The following is a 15,789-nucleotide window of genomic DNA, read 5'->3' on the forward strand; positions in this document are numbered from 1 at the left end:
GCCTGTGGCTTGTGTGCACCATCCTCCCCCAACACAATAAAGAAATGAGGAAATGTAATGCATCAGATTTTAGGCTGGACAGATGGCTCAGGAGTTAAGAACATGAGCTGCTCTTTGAGAGGTCTTGAGTTCAATTCCCAGCAACTACATGGTGGCTCACAACCATCAATGATGAGGTCTGGTGCCCTCTTCTGACATGTAGGCAAACATGCTGGCAGAACACTGTATGCATAATATACAAAGCAAAAAAAAAAAATCTTCAAAACCCAGCCCAGAAAAAACGAAAACAACAACATAAGAAACAACAAATCAGTCTTGAAGTCTCTTTCATGTATCTCTTTGGCCTCCACTCTGTCTGTGAGTCTGATGTATGGTGACATGGGTCGTGTGTGTTCAGTTGCTGGGTGTGCGGCCCACAGAAAGTGCTCGTTTGTGTGTTTATTTACTTGCTGTGATGGCATGGAGTCCAGGGGTTACACTTGTTGGGCCAGATGTCCACCACTGGCTCCACCCAAGCCATCACATTTTATTCCAACAGACAATGCATCAGGTGAGCCTGAGTGGGAGTGGAGAAGGGAATGCACTTTCTGCCCTGGCTGCTGAGGACACAGGCAGCTAAGTGAGGCATGGTTCCTGAGCGGTGGGGGGGTGGGAGGGTGGGAGGGTTGGGGGGGTTGGGGGGGTTTACTCCAGCAATAGATGAGCACTATAGGTTGTGGGTTTCCCTGTTTGCCTGTGAGCCAGCTCTAAGTTTTGTGGTCATTTGTGCCCACAGGCTCTTAGATGCCATGCTGTCCCAGAGAATGCTGTCCTGCAGAGGCAGAAGCAGGGTCCCTGAGCTCAGGTGCCTCACCTGAAGTCAGCAGAGGAGAGGTCTGCCGGTTCTCGATTTTTCCAGCTGTGGCCTCCTTGAGGCCTGTGTGAGAATCCAGCTCTGGGGAAACCTGATGTCTCTGCAACTACCATCCCCTGGCCAAGACCCTTTCTTCTAGGCCAGGCTTGCCCCTCAAGTCTGAGGTTGTGGTAAAATCTCAGATCAGGACGAGCCTGGATGAGCTCCTCTGCCTGTCTGAGCCCTTTATTCTTCCCCTCTCACGTATCTTTTCCAGCCTGTATTTTTGCACTGACGTCCACCCGTGCAGCTCAGACTTTCAAATGCTGCTCTTAAGTCTGTCTGCTGCAGGCCACCCCCCCCCCCAGGGAGTGGAATGTGGAGCTAACCTGTAGGGTGGGTGGTGACCGTCCTCTGTCCTCTGTCCCTGCAGCAGCCTAGCCTGTTGGGCTGTTCTTGCTCTGAATTGCCAGGGCCCATGGATCCCGATGCCTTCCCACCCCTCCCCCGCCCCGGTTTCTGACACTTAGACACCAGTCAAGTTTGAAGAGGAAATCTGCTTTATTTGTCATTCTTTCTGGCGATGGCCATGGGAAGTGAAGGATGCAGTCTAAAGGTATCGCCAGTGGGCTCAGCTCTCAGAGAAGGCAGACTCAGGAGGGTGGCAGGCAGGGTCCACGTAGCAATCATCTGCAAGAAAAATGGGTCAGTGGGCAGAGTGGCAAACCAGAAGGCTCCCTGCGGTGTGGTCCTACAAGACCCCTTTTGCTTACTCAGTGTACAGCAGATGTCCCGGGTGGCACAGCGGCCCCAGGTCCCGCACTGCTTCCCACCGGACTGGCAGGGTGTGGGCAGGTGTTTCTCCTCCTGGCAGTGCAGAGTCTCCGGGGTACCGATGAAGCAGCCCAGCCCGTTGATGCAGCAGATGTTTGGTCCGAAGCAGTTCCCTTTGCCACCAGGTCCACAGGAGAGGCACTGCGGGGAAGGACGCCAGTAGGCACAGTGCTCCGGTTCTGGTGGCCACGGTCCGGTAAAGGGACAGTGGCAGGACAAGGGAGAGTTGGAGCTGGGGCTTTGTCTCTGCCTTCAGGGAAGGCTTCAAGAGGGGGCCTATTTCTTCCCGACGCCATGTGTTCCCTGGCGAGGTTGGGGTAGGGCTGGCAAGAGTACAGGATGCTCTCTCCCTGAGGGTGGGTGTCTTCTGTGCTCCTCAGGGCTGCTGGAACCGGACCAGATGGGGGAGACTCACCTTGCGAATGTCCATGTCCAGTGCAGCCCTCTTGCCGCCCAGGGGACAGTTCTGGATGTAGCAGGCAGAGGCCAGAGCCACTAGGCAAAGCAGGCAGCAAGCGAGACTGGGGCTGGCCATGGCGTTGGTGCTCTGAGTCCACCACACAGCAGAGGTGATGGTTTTTCCAGCCAGCCCGACCTTTTTATGTCTGGGCTCTGCCTTGGCGGAGGATTGTCTTAAGAGGGAGACTGCATGACTGGTCTCAGCAGGTCACTGAGGGTCAAATCATCTCTCACTGTTAGAGGCAGCCCCTTCATTTGCAGGGTCTAGGCTAGGTCAAGGTCACCACCTCAGCTAATGGCCTGGAGCTCCAAATGTAAGCGCCTGGTAGGGGTGGCCTCAGTTACAACAAGATGGAGAGGACTGGGGGGGGGGGCATTGGGGCTGGATGCACAGCCTAGCCTGGAGCTATTTTCACAGATGTCCTGTACCTCAGGGTAGAGAGAGAGGATGTGGGAGTCTTTACTGTCCCTGAAACTTGGATGGGGAAAAAGACCACACCTTCCTTCAACCTTTACATGCAGTTCAGTCCTTCTTCGTGCTACATGGTGAGACAAAATATCAATAGAGGTCTTCCGGCTACATGGTAAGACAAAATATCAAGAGGTCAAAACTAAAACACAACAAAGAAACCAAATAAAAGAAAGAAAGAAAGATCACAAGGAACGGAAAGAAAACTTGTTTGTATTGAAAACTCTGCATTAGCACTCTCCATGTAGACCAGCCTGGCCTTGGATTCACAGTGATCCACCTGCCTCTGGCTCCCAAGTTCTGAGATGAAAGTTATTCACCATCATGCCGGGTGCCTAGACTCCTGTTGGAGGAAACATTTGCCATCATCTGCTGGAGTGTGGCCAACATGTGGCCTCAGGTGCAGAGAGCCACCTGGCCTGAGGCCATCCCTTCCCAGTGGGACACATACATGGTTGGTTCACTTTGGTACCAACACTGGGCACTTCTGGCTGTTTCAGCTCTGAGCTGTAGGTCTGCTGAAGTCTGCAAGGGAAGGATGTTGCAAGCAGCTCAGTAGTGGACAGCTTGCCTAGTGTATGAGAGACCTTGGGTCTAGACTCCAGCACAATAGCAGAAATGCATTTTGGGAAGTTTTGCATTACACTTTTAATTTTCATTTTTATTAGTGTGTCTGTTTGTGTGTGCAGGGTTTTTTGGGGGCCAGAAGAGGGCGTTGGATCACCAGGAGCTGTACTTAGAGGGGGCTGTGGGTCCATTTCTATGGGGCCTGGGAGCACAATTCAGTCCCCTGCAAGAGCAGTGTTCACTTTAAACAGTGAGCATCTCTCAAGCCCCTGTATTTTTGTGTTTAAAAGGAAAATCATCATGGCAGGGAGGCATGGAAGACTCAACTCCTCTTCTTCATAGCTGACAAATAAAATGCAGGTCCCCAGGAGGGACAAAAGTGTCACTGCTCCCTTGTAGGGCATGCCTCAGTACCTGATGGTCATCTGCTGGGTCCCAGTCCTAACCATCTTCCCTTCCTGAGGCTGGGGATTTGCTCAGTGTTGAGAGCGGCTCTTGCAGAGGCCCCAGGTTTCAGTCCCAGCACCCACGTGGTAGCTCACGACCATCTGTTAACTCTGATTCTGGTGGAGCCCATGCCTCATCAGAACTGCAGGCTCACACATAGAGCACACATACATGCAGGCAGGACATGCATTCACATAAGACAAAGCAAAGCAATAGAAAAAACTTTTAAAGGAAGGAGAAGCATTGCCCGGACTCTTGTTTTTGTTTGTTTGTTTTGAAATAAGGTTTCCTCATTCTGTAAATGTAATACATAACATATGTAAAAAATACTCTTTTACCTATCTAGCCCAGTTCCCTCTTCCTCTGGTCCTCCCATGCTCCCTACCAATCCCCCCATCCCACCTCCCATCCACTCTTCAAGGAGGGTGAGGCCTTCCATGGGGGATCCTCAAAGTCTGTCACATCATTTGTGTAGACTGAAGAGTATCCTTCCATGGGAAATGGGTTCCCAAAGTCCATTTGTGCGCTAGGGATAAATACTGGTTCCAGTGCCAGAGGCTCCAGAGACTGCCCAGGCCTCCTAACTGAAAGCCAAGCTCAGGGGCCTGGTTTCGTCCTATGCTGTTTCTCCAGCTGTCAGTCTGGGGTCCATGAGCTCCCCTTGTTCAGGTGAGCTGTCCCTATGGGATTCTCCAGCCTGGTCTTGACCTCTTTGCCCATCCTTCCTCCCTCTCTACAACTGCATTCCAGGAGTTTGACTCAGTGCTTAGCTGCTGTGGGTGTCTGTTTCTCCTTCCATCAGCTACTGGATGAAGGCTCTAGGATGGCATATAAGGTAGTCATCAATCTCATAGGGGAAGGGCATTTGAGGTAGCCTCTCCATTATTGCCTAGATTCTTAGTTGAGGGTCATCCTTGTAGATCTCTGGACATTTCCCTAGCACCAGAGTTTTCTTTAAACCTATAATGTCTCCCTCTATTAAGGTATCTCTTTTCTTACTCTGCTCTATTATTCCCCTCACAGAAACTTCCTGATCCCTCATGTTCTTCTCCTCCCTCCTCTTCCTTCTACCACCTCTCCCAACCCTCAGCCCTGTGCTCCCAATATGCTCAGGTTCTGTTGCTCATTTTTCATTCTCCAGGGACCATGTGTGTCTCTTTTAGGGTCCTTCTTGTTTCCTGGCTTCTCTGGAGGTGCATTGTCACCTATATTAAGGGAGTCTAGTTGGGTCTTATGCAGGTTCCCCATTTGTCAGACCTGAGTCAGTGATCTCTCACGAGCTTGAGTCAGCTGATTCTGTGGGTTTCCCCATCATGGTCTTGACTTCTTTGTTCATATTTTAGCTCCTCCCTCACTTAAATTGTATTCCAGGAGCTTGGTCAAATGGTTAGTTGTAGATTTCTGCATCTGGAAGAGGATTCAAGCTTCTCTGGGGTTATAGATTTTGCTTTTTGTCTGGTATTCACTTATGAGTGAGTACAGACTATATTTCTCTTTCTGGTTTTGGGTTAATTGATTTAGGATGTTTTTTTTTCTTTCTAGTGCTGACCATTTGCCTGTGAATTTTAGGATGTCATTGTTTCTTACCACTGAGTAGTACTCCATTGTGTAAATGTACCACATTTTCTTTATCCATTCTTCTGTTGAGGAGCATCTAGGCTGCTTCCAAAATCTGGCTCTTACAAATAATGTTGCTATGAACATAGTTGAACAAATGTCCTTGTGGTGTGAATGTGCCTTCTTTAGGTACATGCCCATCAGTGGTATCACTGGGTCTTGAGGTGGGTAGGTCTCTAATTTTCTGAGAAATGGCCATACTGGTTTCCACAGCAGTTGGCCTGGAACTTACTCTGTAGACCAGGCTGGCCTCAAACTCACAGTGATCTGTGTCCCAAGTGCTGGATTAAAGGCATACACCACCATGCTAGGCATCTAGACTCCTGTTTAAGAGAATGTTTGCCATCAGCTGCTGGATTATGGGCAACAATCTGCTCAGGTGCAGAAAGCCACCCGGCCGTGACCCTTTTCAAGTGGCCACATACAATGGTTTGTCCATTTTGTTACAGATGTTGGACACCTCTAACTACATTTCACCTTTAGTCTGTAGGTCAGCTGAATTCTGCAGGGTGGTTCTGTTCATCCATCCCTTCTCTCTCTTAGAGGTGAGTCCCAGGCCTGTGGTTACACTCTGTCTCAGGCTCCTTCCTTAGGAAGTGACCTGCAGCATCCAGGAGGAAATGGCAGCCAAAGCCCCAGACACCAGCCCACCACATGCAGTCTGTGCCCTAAGGGAGAATGGGAAAGCCCCCAGGGTCTCTGTCTTAACGGTTAACCTCCTCCACAAGGAACTGAAGCCAAGGGGGCAAAGCATGTCACAGATCTCATTCAACCAAATCACAGATCCTGAGTCACTGTGTGAGCTTTCAGCCGCTGAGGTGGTGTCAGGTTGACCTGCATTACAATCTGCTCATTTCTGATCCAGATTAGTTTATTGCCATTCTTGGCATAGAAGGCCAAGAGCTTGACCCCTAATGGCCCCAGAGAGGCCTCCCACTTACTCTGTGGGCACAGTGATCTCATCTGAGGTAATGTATGCAATAAATTAGCATATAGTAATACTCACATAATGCTTTCCTAAGGCCAGCGTGCCTTCATGTGCTCTCCAACTTCTTTGTGCATGGGACACTAGTAAACAGCAGACACAACCCTGTCCTGGGCTGGGGTTGCAGCTCAGATGGAGAAACTTGTCTAGATTTGTGCAAGGTCGTGTACATGAATCCTTGGGTACCCTGTCAGCACCAGGAGAAAAATCTCTGCCCCCATGGGTTTCATATGTCACGGAAGGAGGCAAAAAGTGAAATAAGAAGCCTGTGGCATTGTTTATATTGTAGGTCCTTAGGAAGGTGTATTGGGAGATGGGGAGACTAACAAAGAGGCCGAGCAGAAGGCCATTAGGTCCTCAAGGGTATGCCCCTGAAGGAGGTATGGTCCCTTCTAGATCTTTTATTATTATTACTATTATATTCTCAGCAATGATTTGAAGGTGTTAATTCTTCCATGTGCTCCTACCATGAAGTGTGCTTCTCCATAGACCTGTAAGCAATAGGCCAAGGGGTCATGGACTGGAACCTCTGAAACTGTGAGCCAAGATAAACCCTTTCTTCCAGGCATTAAGGCATACACCTGTCATCTCAGCAGTTGGGAAATGTACAAGAGGATCAGGAGTTCAAAACCAGTTTCAGCTAAAAGAAAGTTCAAAGCCATGCAGGAGTTTATGAGATACTATCTCACAACCCACCAAGTTAAGCCTTTTGTTTTTACAAGTTAAAAATTGTCAGAGGTGTTGCTATAAGAATTAAAAGCCACCCTGGGAAACAAAAGTAAGCATAACATACTCAGGGTCAGATTGTGCTTGCTGGGAGGCCTGGTGTAGTCACCAGCATGCTGAATGCTAAAACAAGGTCTATGCCGGGATCCCCTGAGGAGAGCTGATGAAGCCCTGAGTGAATGTGTACTGTTTGCATGACAATTTAGCGCCCCCACTTGGGGGGGGGCTGAGGTGAATAGGGTTTCGGAAAAGCCTTCCTGTGGTCTGGTGAAATGACAGTGTGTGCCAGTGCTTTCAGAGGATTGACCAGCGTGTGCTTTAGTCAACAGAAACCGCAGCCTCCTCCCAGGTGTTTTACACCGGGACTTCTGCCCACAGAGATGCTCTAGCCTGCCTCTCCCCCCTGCACTGTGCATTATGAACATGCTGAGGCCTGGGTTGCTGCAAACATTCCCCCGAGCCCAGCCTTTCTGTGTGTGTCTGTCCTCCTTCCTGTCGCCACCCTACTTGGTTTCCAGATCCAAGCTGTGCAGGTGGAGGATCGGAAAATGCTGTGGAAAGGAAGATGGCATCTGTTGTCATCCCCTTAGGGTGACCTGTGAGTACTCTGAGGAGAGGAGAGATACCACTTGGTGGACAAGTGAACACAAAGGTAGCCTCTTACAGTAATATCCATGTATCATGGCAGTTATGGGGGCAGAGCCTCTGCAGGCCTTCTCTACTCATGGTCTCAGGAAGAAGCCAGGCAGCAGGTATGAATTCTTTACTGGAGCTTGGTGATTGTGGACAAAAGCCATTTCCCTGCAGCTATAAATCACAGGACCACTCACATGTTTAAAATAGTGTGCCAGGAGATGGTGGCACACGTCCTTAATCCCAGTACTCTGGGGGCAGAGGCAGGCAGATCTCTGTGAGTTCAAGGCCAGCCTGGTCTACAGAGTAAGTTCCAGGACAGATACACAGTGAAACCCTATTGTGGTTTAATAAGGATCAGGATAAACAGATAGGCCGAATAGATGTTTATTCAGGGAGAAATAGCTTACAACCTAGACAGATGAACACCAGCAGGTTCCACCGGATGCTCTCCTCTCCCAGTCCTAACAGCAAGAGAGCATTCCCTGGCTCCTCCTCAGTCCTAGTTCCATAGGTCACTTCCTCCCCTGGCTCTACCCCCCCAATAGGTGTGGTCAGTGCCACAGAAGGAGAAAAAGTGAATATCCACCTACATATATATATATATATACATATATATATGTATGTATGTATGTATGTATGTATCAATATAGAAAATGTCTTGAACATAAGTCAAAGTATACATACATAGAATATTGGTAAGGATAATGTGCATAAAACATCATAAATGGAAAAATTTTACATAATATGACAAAAATATCATATACAATTCTTCTGGGAAGGGAATATAAACTTAATTTTACATAGGTTACACAAATAAGAATATATAACAATGTAAGCTGTATAATACTAATATCTCACTCTTACTAAATAATTCACAAGAAGATAGGCTAATCTACCTAAAACCATAACTTTCCCAACCATACCCTATTCCTGTCTAAAAGATAAACCCGAGTCTACGTGTCACCTTCCATACCCAACCCTAAGTAACTAACATCAACCCAAAGAAGATGAATATTATCCCTAAATTACAAGAGTGGGGAAAGGGGGCGTCATCATCTTAAGGATACTTCCTGCTGAAATGGGATGATGATTGCTCCATGGGATCCAGTAGGAAGAAAATTTTTAGCAACCAAATTTCTCAACAGAACTGGCTGTGACATATGTAGCTAGTCACTGTGTGACAGGAAATGCTTGACTGTAGTTCTATTTGAAACTCTGGCCAGGGTGTAATAAGAAGGTGCACCATTACAGCTAGCTAGTCAGGAGTTGTCTTGAGCAAAACAGTCTCAAACTGGTTTTAGGGTGATGTTTGTTGTCCAGATGCATCAGGTTGAGTCAAGTGGAAATGACAACGTGGGTCCCCATCTTCTTCCCGGAGAGTTCAAAGCTTACTGTTAGGAATTGTTATTATTCCTTGAGGAAAACTTAAACATCAATATCAAAGTAAAATTTTCAAGTTTTAAGGTATGCATTAGGGAAAGGAAGCAATAAGCATTAAAATGCATATGATAAAATTAGGATTTCAGAGAGAAAATTGCATATAAGTGAAATGAGTCCCCAGATTTTGTTTTCTTCTGCTTTACACCAATTGGCTTTTTGATATAAAGCAGAAACTGTGAATTTAATCTTAACATGCTTGAATTTAGAGAAGGAAAGCCAAATCCAACTCCAAAGCCAGCATTGGTTTACATGAATTGGGACTACAGGAATACTAGATAGTAAAGAGAAGTAGATTTCTATATAGAAATAGTTTACTAGAATTATATTTTTACCATAAATCAGATTCCTCTTCATTAAGTGATTCTTTCTGGAGAGCTGTTTTCTCTAATGTAGGTTCCTACATGTTCAGTGTCTTTTGGCTGTTTGAAGATGGGTGTTCTTTGTTTTCCTGTAAAGACAAGAACAGAAAACTTCCCCTACCTTTGAGAGGTCTCCGCATAAACCATGGGACCTAATTTGTTGTATGACTTGTCATTTCTTTTTAAGATGTTTCTCTTGTTCAACTCGGATCTTGATTAACTTAGATGGTATCCATAGTTTTTTTTCTTCTGTAGATGCAAATGGGAAACCCCTACCCCAATGTAACATATTTCCATTTTGAGGAAATATATACATTCCACAGGGAAGGTGATGCCTTCCAGGAGGGATCATCAAAATCTGTCAAGTCATTTGGAGTAGGGTCTAGGCCCTCTCTCCTGCCTCTAGGCTAAGGTAGTATCCATGGGAAATGTGCTCCCATAGTAGAGATGGATTTTTTTTTTTTTTTTTAAGGTTGAGCCTAGTGTAGTCTACATATGGAGCTATGGAGCTCTAGCACAACCAGGGAAAGAACTTGTCTCAGGAAAACAGGAAAGCAAAAGAAAGGATGATAGATTTAACGCTGAAGCTGGGCCAGGCAGGGATCTGGTTCTGTTCCTTGACAAGGATAAACATTTAAATTTCCACTTAGTATTGATAGATTTACCTGTGTCGAATATATGTGTTACAGCATCCAAAGAGGAGATGGCCAGCATCACCAGACTGGCCAGGTTTGGGGTTGAAATATTGCTTTTGACTTCTTCTTTGGCAAGAAAAAAATAATTCCAAATTTGACTTTTGTTTTTCTTGCCAGACTCATTTTTTAGCATTCAATAGGCTTACTCACCAAGTTTAATTGTTCTTGCAAAGTCACAGGGACTCGTTGGACACCTGTCCTTCAGGAGAAAGTGTACCCTGGAGAAACTGAGCAAGGGCTTTAGGTTTAGACCTAGGTCCTTCATAAGACCTAGGTGAAACAGACTGACAAAGGCCCGACCCCTACTGAGCTGGCAATGCAGCTTTGCCAGCCTTTGACTCTCCTACTGGGCGCCTTCACCTCCTGTCTACCTGATGAGCTCTTGGGCAGCTTTTGGAGTCTCAGGAGGAGCCAGGTTGATCTGAAACTCCCTATGTGGCTGAGGCTGATCTTGGAACTCTACTGGTCCTCTTGCCTTCACCTCCGGAAAGCAGGGTTATGCAGTGCTGGCTGGGGACTGAACCAGGGCCTGAGCACAGCAGGCAAGCTCACTCTACCGAGAGAACATCTCCAGGCTGCCTCCTTTGGATCTCTGTGATCTGCCCGAGCCCCGAAGGAAGGCCATGACCACAGCATTCAGCCCCAGAACTCACTGATCATGCTGCTTTAGCCTCAGAGTTGGACTCAAATGCTTGAGTCTGACTGGGGAGACAGCTCCTGGGCAGGGGTGGTAGGGTCACCCATTGAGCAACTGAGCAGAGTTCCTGGGGTCCAGGTCAACCTCTCACTGTGACAACAAAGTCAGGCATGGACAAAGTTGCTCCTGACAGGATTCCATCAGCTTACCTCAGATATCTGAGTGCAGGACCTCACTGTGTTTGACCAGTGGGGGTGGTGGTCATGTCTCCCAGGGGGTGAGTGCAGGGCAGCACCTCTACTTTGCACCTTAACTCCTGCTTCTTCACTGGAAAAGGGGGCTGGCATAGTCCCCCGAAGCTTCTTGGGCACCCATAGCCCTCAGAATTGTGGGATCCCTTTCTTTGGGTGGCGTCTGATCTCAGGTCAGTGGCATCCAAGTTTATGGCAATGACAGTGGAAAGGCAGCAAGAGGAGTCGGGGAGGCAGCTCAGCCCCTGAAGAGCATCCACTGTAGTAAAAATGTCTGGGTTTGATCCCTGGTACCACATGGAAGCCACACATAATGGCATGTGCATGCAATCCCAGGGCCAGGCAAGCAGACAGATGGACTCTGTGGGGAAGCTGGCCACAGCTTCTAGTGAAAGAGAAAGAGCCTGCCTCAAGAACAGAACAAAACAAACTGAAGGTACAGACCAAGGTGAGAGCCCTGAGGGATGACACCTAGGCTGGCTGACTTTGGCCAACACATACCCACACTCACTCACACATTCACTCACACTCACACACCCACACTCACTCACTCACACATACTCATACACTCACTCACACACACACTCACACCCTTGTGCACACACCCTCACACACCCACCCACCCCCACACACACTTGTGCACATACACTCACACACACACTGAAGGGCAGCAACTGGCTGGAAGAAACGTGCTGCTGGAGGGCCTACAGCTGAATGTGGATCTGTACTATCAGAGTGTTTACTATTCCTGGAACTCAAAGAGCTTCATTAAGTCACTTATGGGCAATCATGTTTTCCAAGACAGTAGAACCTGGTCAGTAATCCAGTGACATTGTTATGAGGACAGCAGCATGTCACAGAAACCACTACCAGGACAAACAGAGTATCGTTTTTGCTTTCTTGATCTTGGACACAACAGACCCCAGTCAGCAATGTTCAAGACTTAGCAAAGGAAGAAACTAAGTTATGGTTCAGTTAGGTGAAACTTGCTTTTAACTAGTAAGTTAAATACGCAAAAATTCAGGGACAAATAAACTTAATTTACAAAAAACAAAACAAAAAAACCACTTAAACAAATGCCTTTGATATTTTTTACAAGCAGTTTAGGCTGCTCTAAGTACTTAATCCTGTTACCACAGCACTATAACTACAGTCAGTGAATGGGCAAGAGTGGGTTTCAATAAACCTTTATTTATAAAAGCAGCAAACATTTGTATCCCACAAGACTCAGAAGATAGCTTGGCTGCTAGAAGGGATATAGTCCAGACTGATCCTGTGTAGTAGGAACTTCCCAGAGTCTCATGCTGTCCTGAGTTTATATGTGGTGTCAGAACAATTTCCAATCAGGTGGTGAGTGCAGAACCTAGAATGAATGGGTGCTGTTCCTGTTCCAACACACATGGTTCCTTGGTAAGCACTGTCCTTACTTTGGGCCCCTAGGAGCCTCTGTGCTCACTTCCTGACCACCTTCCCTTCTCTGGTGATGGCCCAGTTATAGTCCTTCGGAGAGTTCAATGCTTCTTCTATCCGTTTCTCCATGTTCTCACGAGTAATGAAGTTTTTTGCCTCTTCCTATGGGAAGAGAAAGGTTAGTTAGCTACATGGCAACTCCCCCAGAGGCAGCAGTCTGCACAGCTTACTGTTTCTAGCCCAGGAGGGCTGAGGTTCCAAGTATCCTTAAAGAAGGGTGTCTGGTGTCTCAGAGTTCCAGGTGTTGATATCCTGGGTTCTCCCTCTCCCTGGGCAACCTGGCCCTGTTCCTGTGCCTAACTCCCCCCCCCCCCTGTCCCTCCCATGCTTTCTCCTCAGCACCTGCCTGCCACTCTGCCCCAGCCCTCTCTTGGGCCTTTCACTTTGGGGAGCCTTTCCTGGCCTCTCTAATCCTTGGGCTTTCTCCCGCCTGGGAACACTCTTCTCTGGGCTACCTTCATTCGACCCAGGGTCCATATTTGACGATCTTGGACAGGTGATCGCTCTTCACTGACAGCTGTCAAAGGTTGCATAGCTGTGTTGTGCATACATTAGGTGGCTGCACAAGGGCTCTGTGTGCAGAAGCCATGTGGATCTGGGGCTGCTCGAAGCTGGGCCAAAGGCAGCTCCATGACTCCAGTTTCAAAGGCCTCAACTGCTGAGACTCTTCTAAACCATTCACATTCCCTATGTAAGCAAGCGCCTCCTGCACATTTCTGCTCCCCTCCATTTGATCCCTTTCCAAATAAACTCCATGTGGGCTTATTGAATTTGGTGGATCATGTTTCATCACCCATAGCTACAGCAAAGAACAACACCGGGCCTTTTTGAGTGTAGCACCATTCTTCCAACAGAACAGTACTAGGTGTCCTAAACTATCCTCTCTCTCTCTCTCCTCCCTCCCTCCCTCTCTCCCTCTCTCTCTCTTTTGGTTTTTTTTTTGAGACAGGGTTTCTCTGTGTAGCTTTGGAGCCTGTACTGGACCTCACTCTGTAGACCAGGCTGGATATCCCGGTTTCTTGGCCAGTCCATTACCCACCAGATCTCAGTCAGAACTCAAGAAGTAATTGTGACAGCCTGATTAGAGGGGGTGGACTCCTCTCAAGCTTGTCATTCCCTTCTACACTGAAAAAGGTTTCACTGTCTCAGTTATGGCTCTCCCTGAATTCCAGTTTCACCAGGCAACACAAGCCTATAGCCTTTCACTGACAGTCACCTGCCAGGGCAAATGCACCCTCCTTGTGCGGGCTTGAAGACTGCCAGCAGCACTGGCCTCTGAGTCTCCCACGCCCGCGCTCCCACAACCTCGGCCCACCTGCAGCTGGAGCACTTCTTGCTCTTTCAGTTGCACCCACGCCTGCTTCTCCCGGGCCCGCTGGGCCTGGTCCTCGGCTTGTCGCTGCTCCTGGTCCTGTGCTTCCAGCTGCAACCTAGCTATCCTGAAAAGCGCAAGAAGCCGTGGGTGAAGGGGCCCATACCTGAGCCAGGGTCCTGAGCCCAGCCCACCCAACCCTTTGCCCCTCGCACCTTAGCTCCTGCAGCCGCCGGTTCTCCTCCCGGTTCCAGTCCATGAGCTCCCGGTGCTCCGCGGCGGCCTCTTGCACCTTGCGCTCGGCCAGGACCCCGGATCGAGCCTCGTACGCCTTCTTTCGCACCTCCGATACGAACTCCCGCCTGGGTGAAGATGGGCTTCAAGTCGGCACCCATCCTCCCTCCCCAAGACTTCCCAGGGTGCCGAAGGCCGCCTGCCCTTCACACGCACCTGATGGCGCTCACCGTCAGCCGGTACTGCCGGTAGCGCTCAGTCAACACGAAGAATTCCGCAGGGTCCACTGCGGGCGGCATTTTCACGCGCCCGACCTTGGACTTGGCAGGCGGGTCGTGGCGGGTCTTGCGGCCGCGCGCGGGCAGGAGCAGCACGATTGAGGGCCGGCACCCGGGCCGCGGGGACAGGCGGTTCAGAGCGCGCAACATGACAGCGGGGCCCAGCTCCAGGCCTAGTCCGTCAGTGGCCGCGGAGCACCACGGGAGTCGCGGCCTCGTGGCCACGCCCCCGTAAGGCGGAGCTTTTGTTGTCTGGCCCATGGCCTCCTGGGAGTCTCCGGTAGGGTGGGAGGGGCGAAGAGCCCTGACCGTCACTGCTTGATGGGCTGCGTCGCTCGCGAGTGACCCGCTCACCGCCGGCCGCTCCGCCAACCAGTTCACAAGCTTGGCCACGGCCCGGCCCCCAAGCGTTTGGCTCTGCGGCTCTCTGGCGGGCGGTCTGCTTACACTTTCAGGCCGGATGCACGAAATTCTGAGCTTATAGCCACGTAAGTTAGGCTCACACTTCGTCTTTTAGTAAGCGCTTTTCAGGTGCACTGTAGACTTTAGATTTCCAAATTACAAACCATTTCCTTGCTCTGCACTGCCCTGTTGTGGTCTTGGGCAGCTCTGCAGTTGCCAGAGTCTCAGTATCAGTGACCTCATGGTGGGCGGCTTGTGTGAGGTGATCCTTGTCCCCTACAACCTGACCCAGGGCCTGCCCACATTGGGAAATACTGGCTCGACTGTCAAGAAACCTGAGGGACTCAGCTGCTACTCTTATTAAGCTTTTTAGTACTTTTCCCTCTGCAAGTGAATAAACAGTTCATCAGAATTGAAGGAGGACTCCCATTCCTCCCCCAAGCAGGAGTTTACTCCCAGAACCCGGGTTAGGCACAATACACACCCAAACGCCTCTTTTCAGGGAGAGGGAGAGAGCGAGAGCCTCTATTAAGCAGGGAAGAAAGTGACTGCTTTCTGACTCAGGCAGGAAAAAGCAATAAATGACTTTGCAGGCGTACTTTTATTTTATTTTTTTTTGAGACAAGGTTTTTCTATATAAGTCTTTGCTGTCCTGTAACTCTGTAGAGCAGGCTGGCCTCCAACTCACGGAAATCCACCTGCTTCTGTCTCCCCAGTGCTATGATTAAAGGCGGGCACCGCCACCGCCTGGCCACAGGTGTAAATTTTAAGAGCAGAAAAAGGGGAGGTCTGTATTAGACTGGGCTAGAATGCAGTGGTATATTTTGATTGGACATGCTAATTATGTGAACCAAAGGAGTTTTTTTTTTGTTTGTTTGTTTTTGTTTTGCTTCCTTTGTTTTTCCAGACAGGGTTTCTATGTAGCTTTGTGGACCAGGCTGGCCTCAAACTCAGATATCCACCTGCCTCTGCCTCCCTAATGCTGGGATTAAAGGTGTGTGCCACCACCGCCCCGATTCCAAAGGGGGCTTTTGATTGCTGGACTTTGGTACTCATCTTCATTCAGGAATGAGTCTGGCATTGGAAAGTGTCCACATAAGGGAACAGGCCTTGAAGGCTAGCTAGGGATGTAATCAATT

At 48.9% G+C, this 15,789-nt stretch overlaps 2 protein-coding genes across 2 annotated transcripts; both read right to left on the reverse strand.

Annotated features, from left to right (window-relative positions):
• Positions 1-1,374: 1,374 nt before the first annotated feature.
• LOC127221440 (oxytocin-neurophysin 1) lies at positions 1,375-2,275 on the reverse strand. Its single transcript, XM_051183380.1, has 3 exons — positions 2,082-2,275; positions 1,606-1,807; positions 1,375-1,522 (listed from the first exon to the last, which is right to left on the reverse strand). Exons 1-3 carry the CDS (start codon positions 2,199-2,201, stop codon positions 1,464-1,466), a joined length of 381 nt encoding a protein of 126 aa, XP_051039337.1. The 5' UTR covers positions 2,202-2,275; the 3' UTR covers positions 1,375-1,463.
• Positions 2,276-12,125: 9,850 nt separating this feature from the next.
• On the reverse strand, positions 12,126-14,413 carry Mrps26 (mitochondrial ribosomal protein S26). Its single transcript, XM_051183381.1, has 4 exons — positions 14,187-14,413; positions 13,952-14,098; positions 13,740-13,863; positions 12,126-12,526 (listed from the first exon to the last, which is right to left on the reverse strand). Exons 1-4 carry the CDS (start codon positions 14,396-14,398, stop codon positions 12,407-12,409), a joined length of 603 nt encoding a protein of 200 aa, XP_051039338.1. The 5' UTR covers positions 14,399-14,413; the 3' UTR covers positions 12,126-12,406.
• Positions 14,414-15,789: the final 1,376 nt, after the last annotated feature.

The sequence above is a fragment of the Phodopus roborovskii genome, unplaced genomic scaffold, assembly GCF_943737965.1.
Source record: "Phodopus roborovskii unplaced genomic scaffold, PHOROB, whole genome shotgun sequence".
Classification (NCBI taxonomy): Eukaryota; Metazoa; Chordata; class Mammalia; order Rodentia; family Cricetidae; genus Phodopus; species Phodopus roborovskii.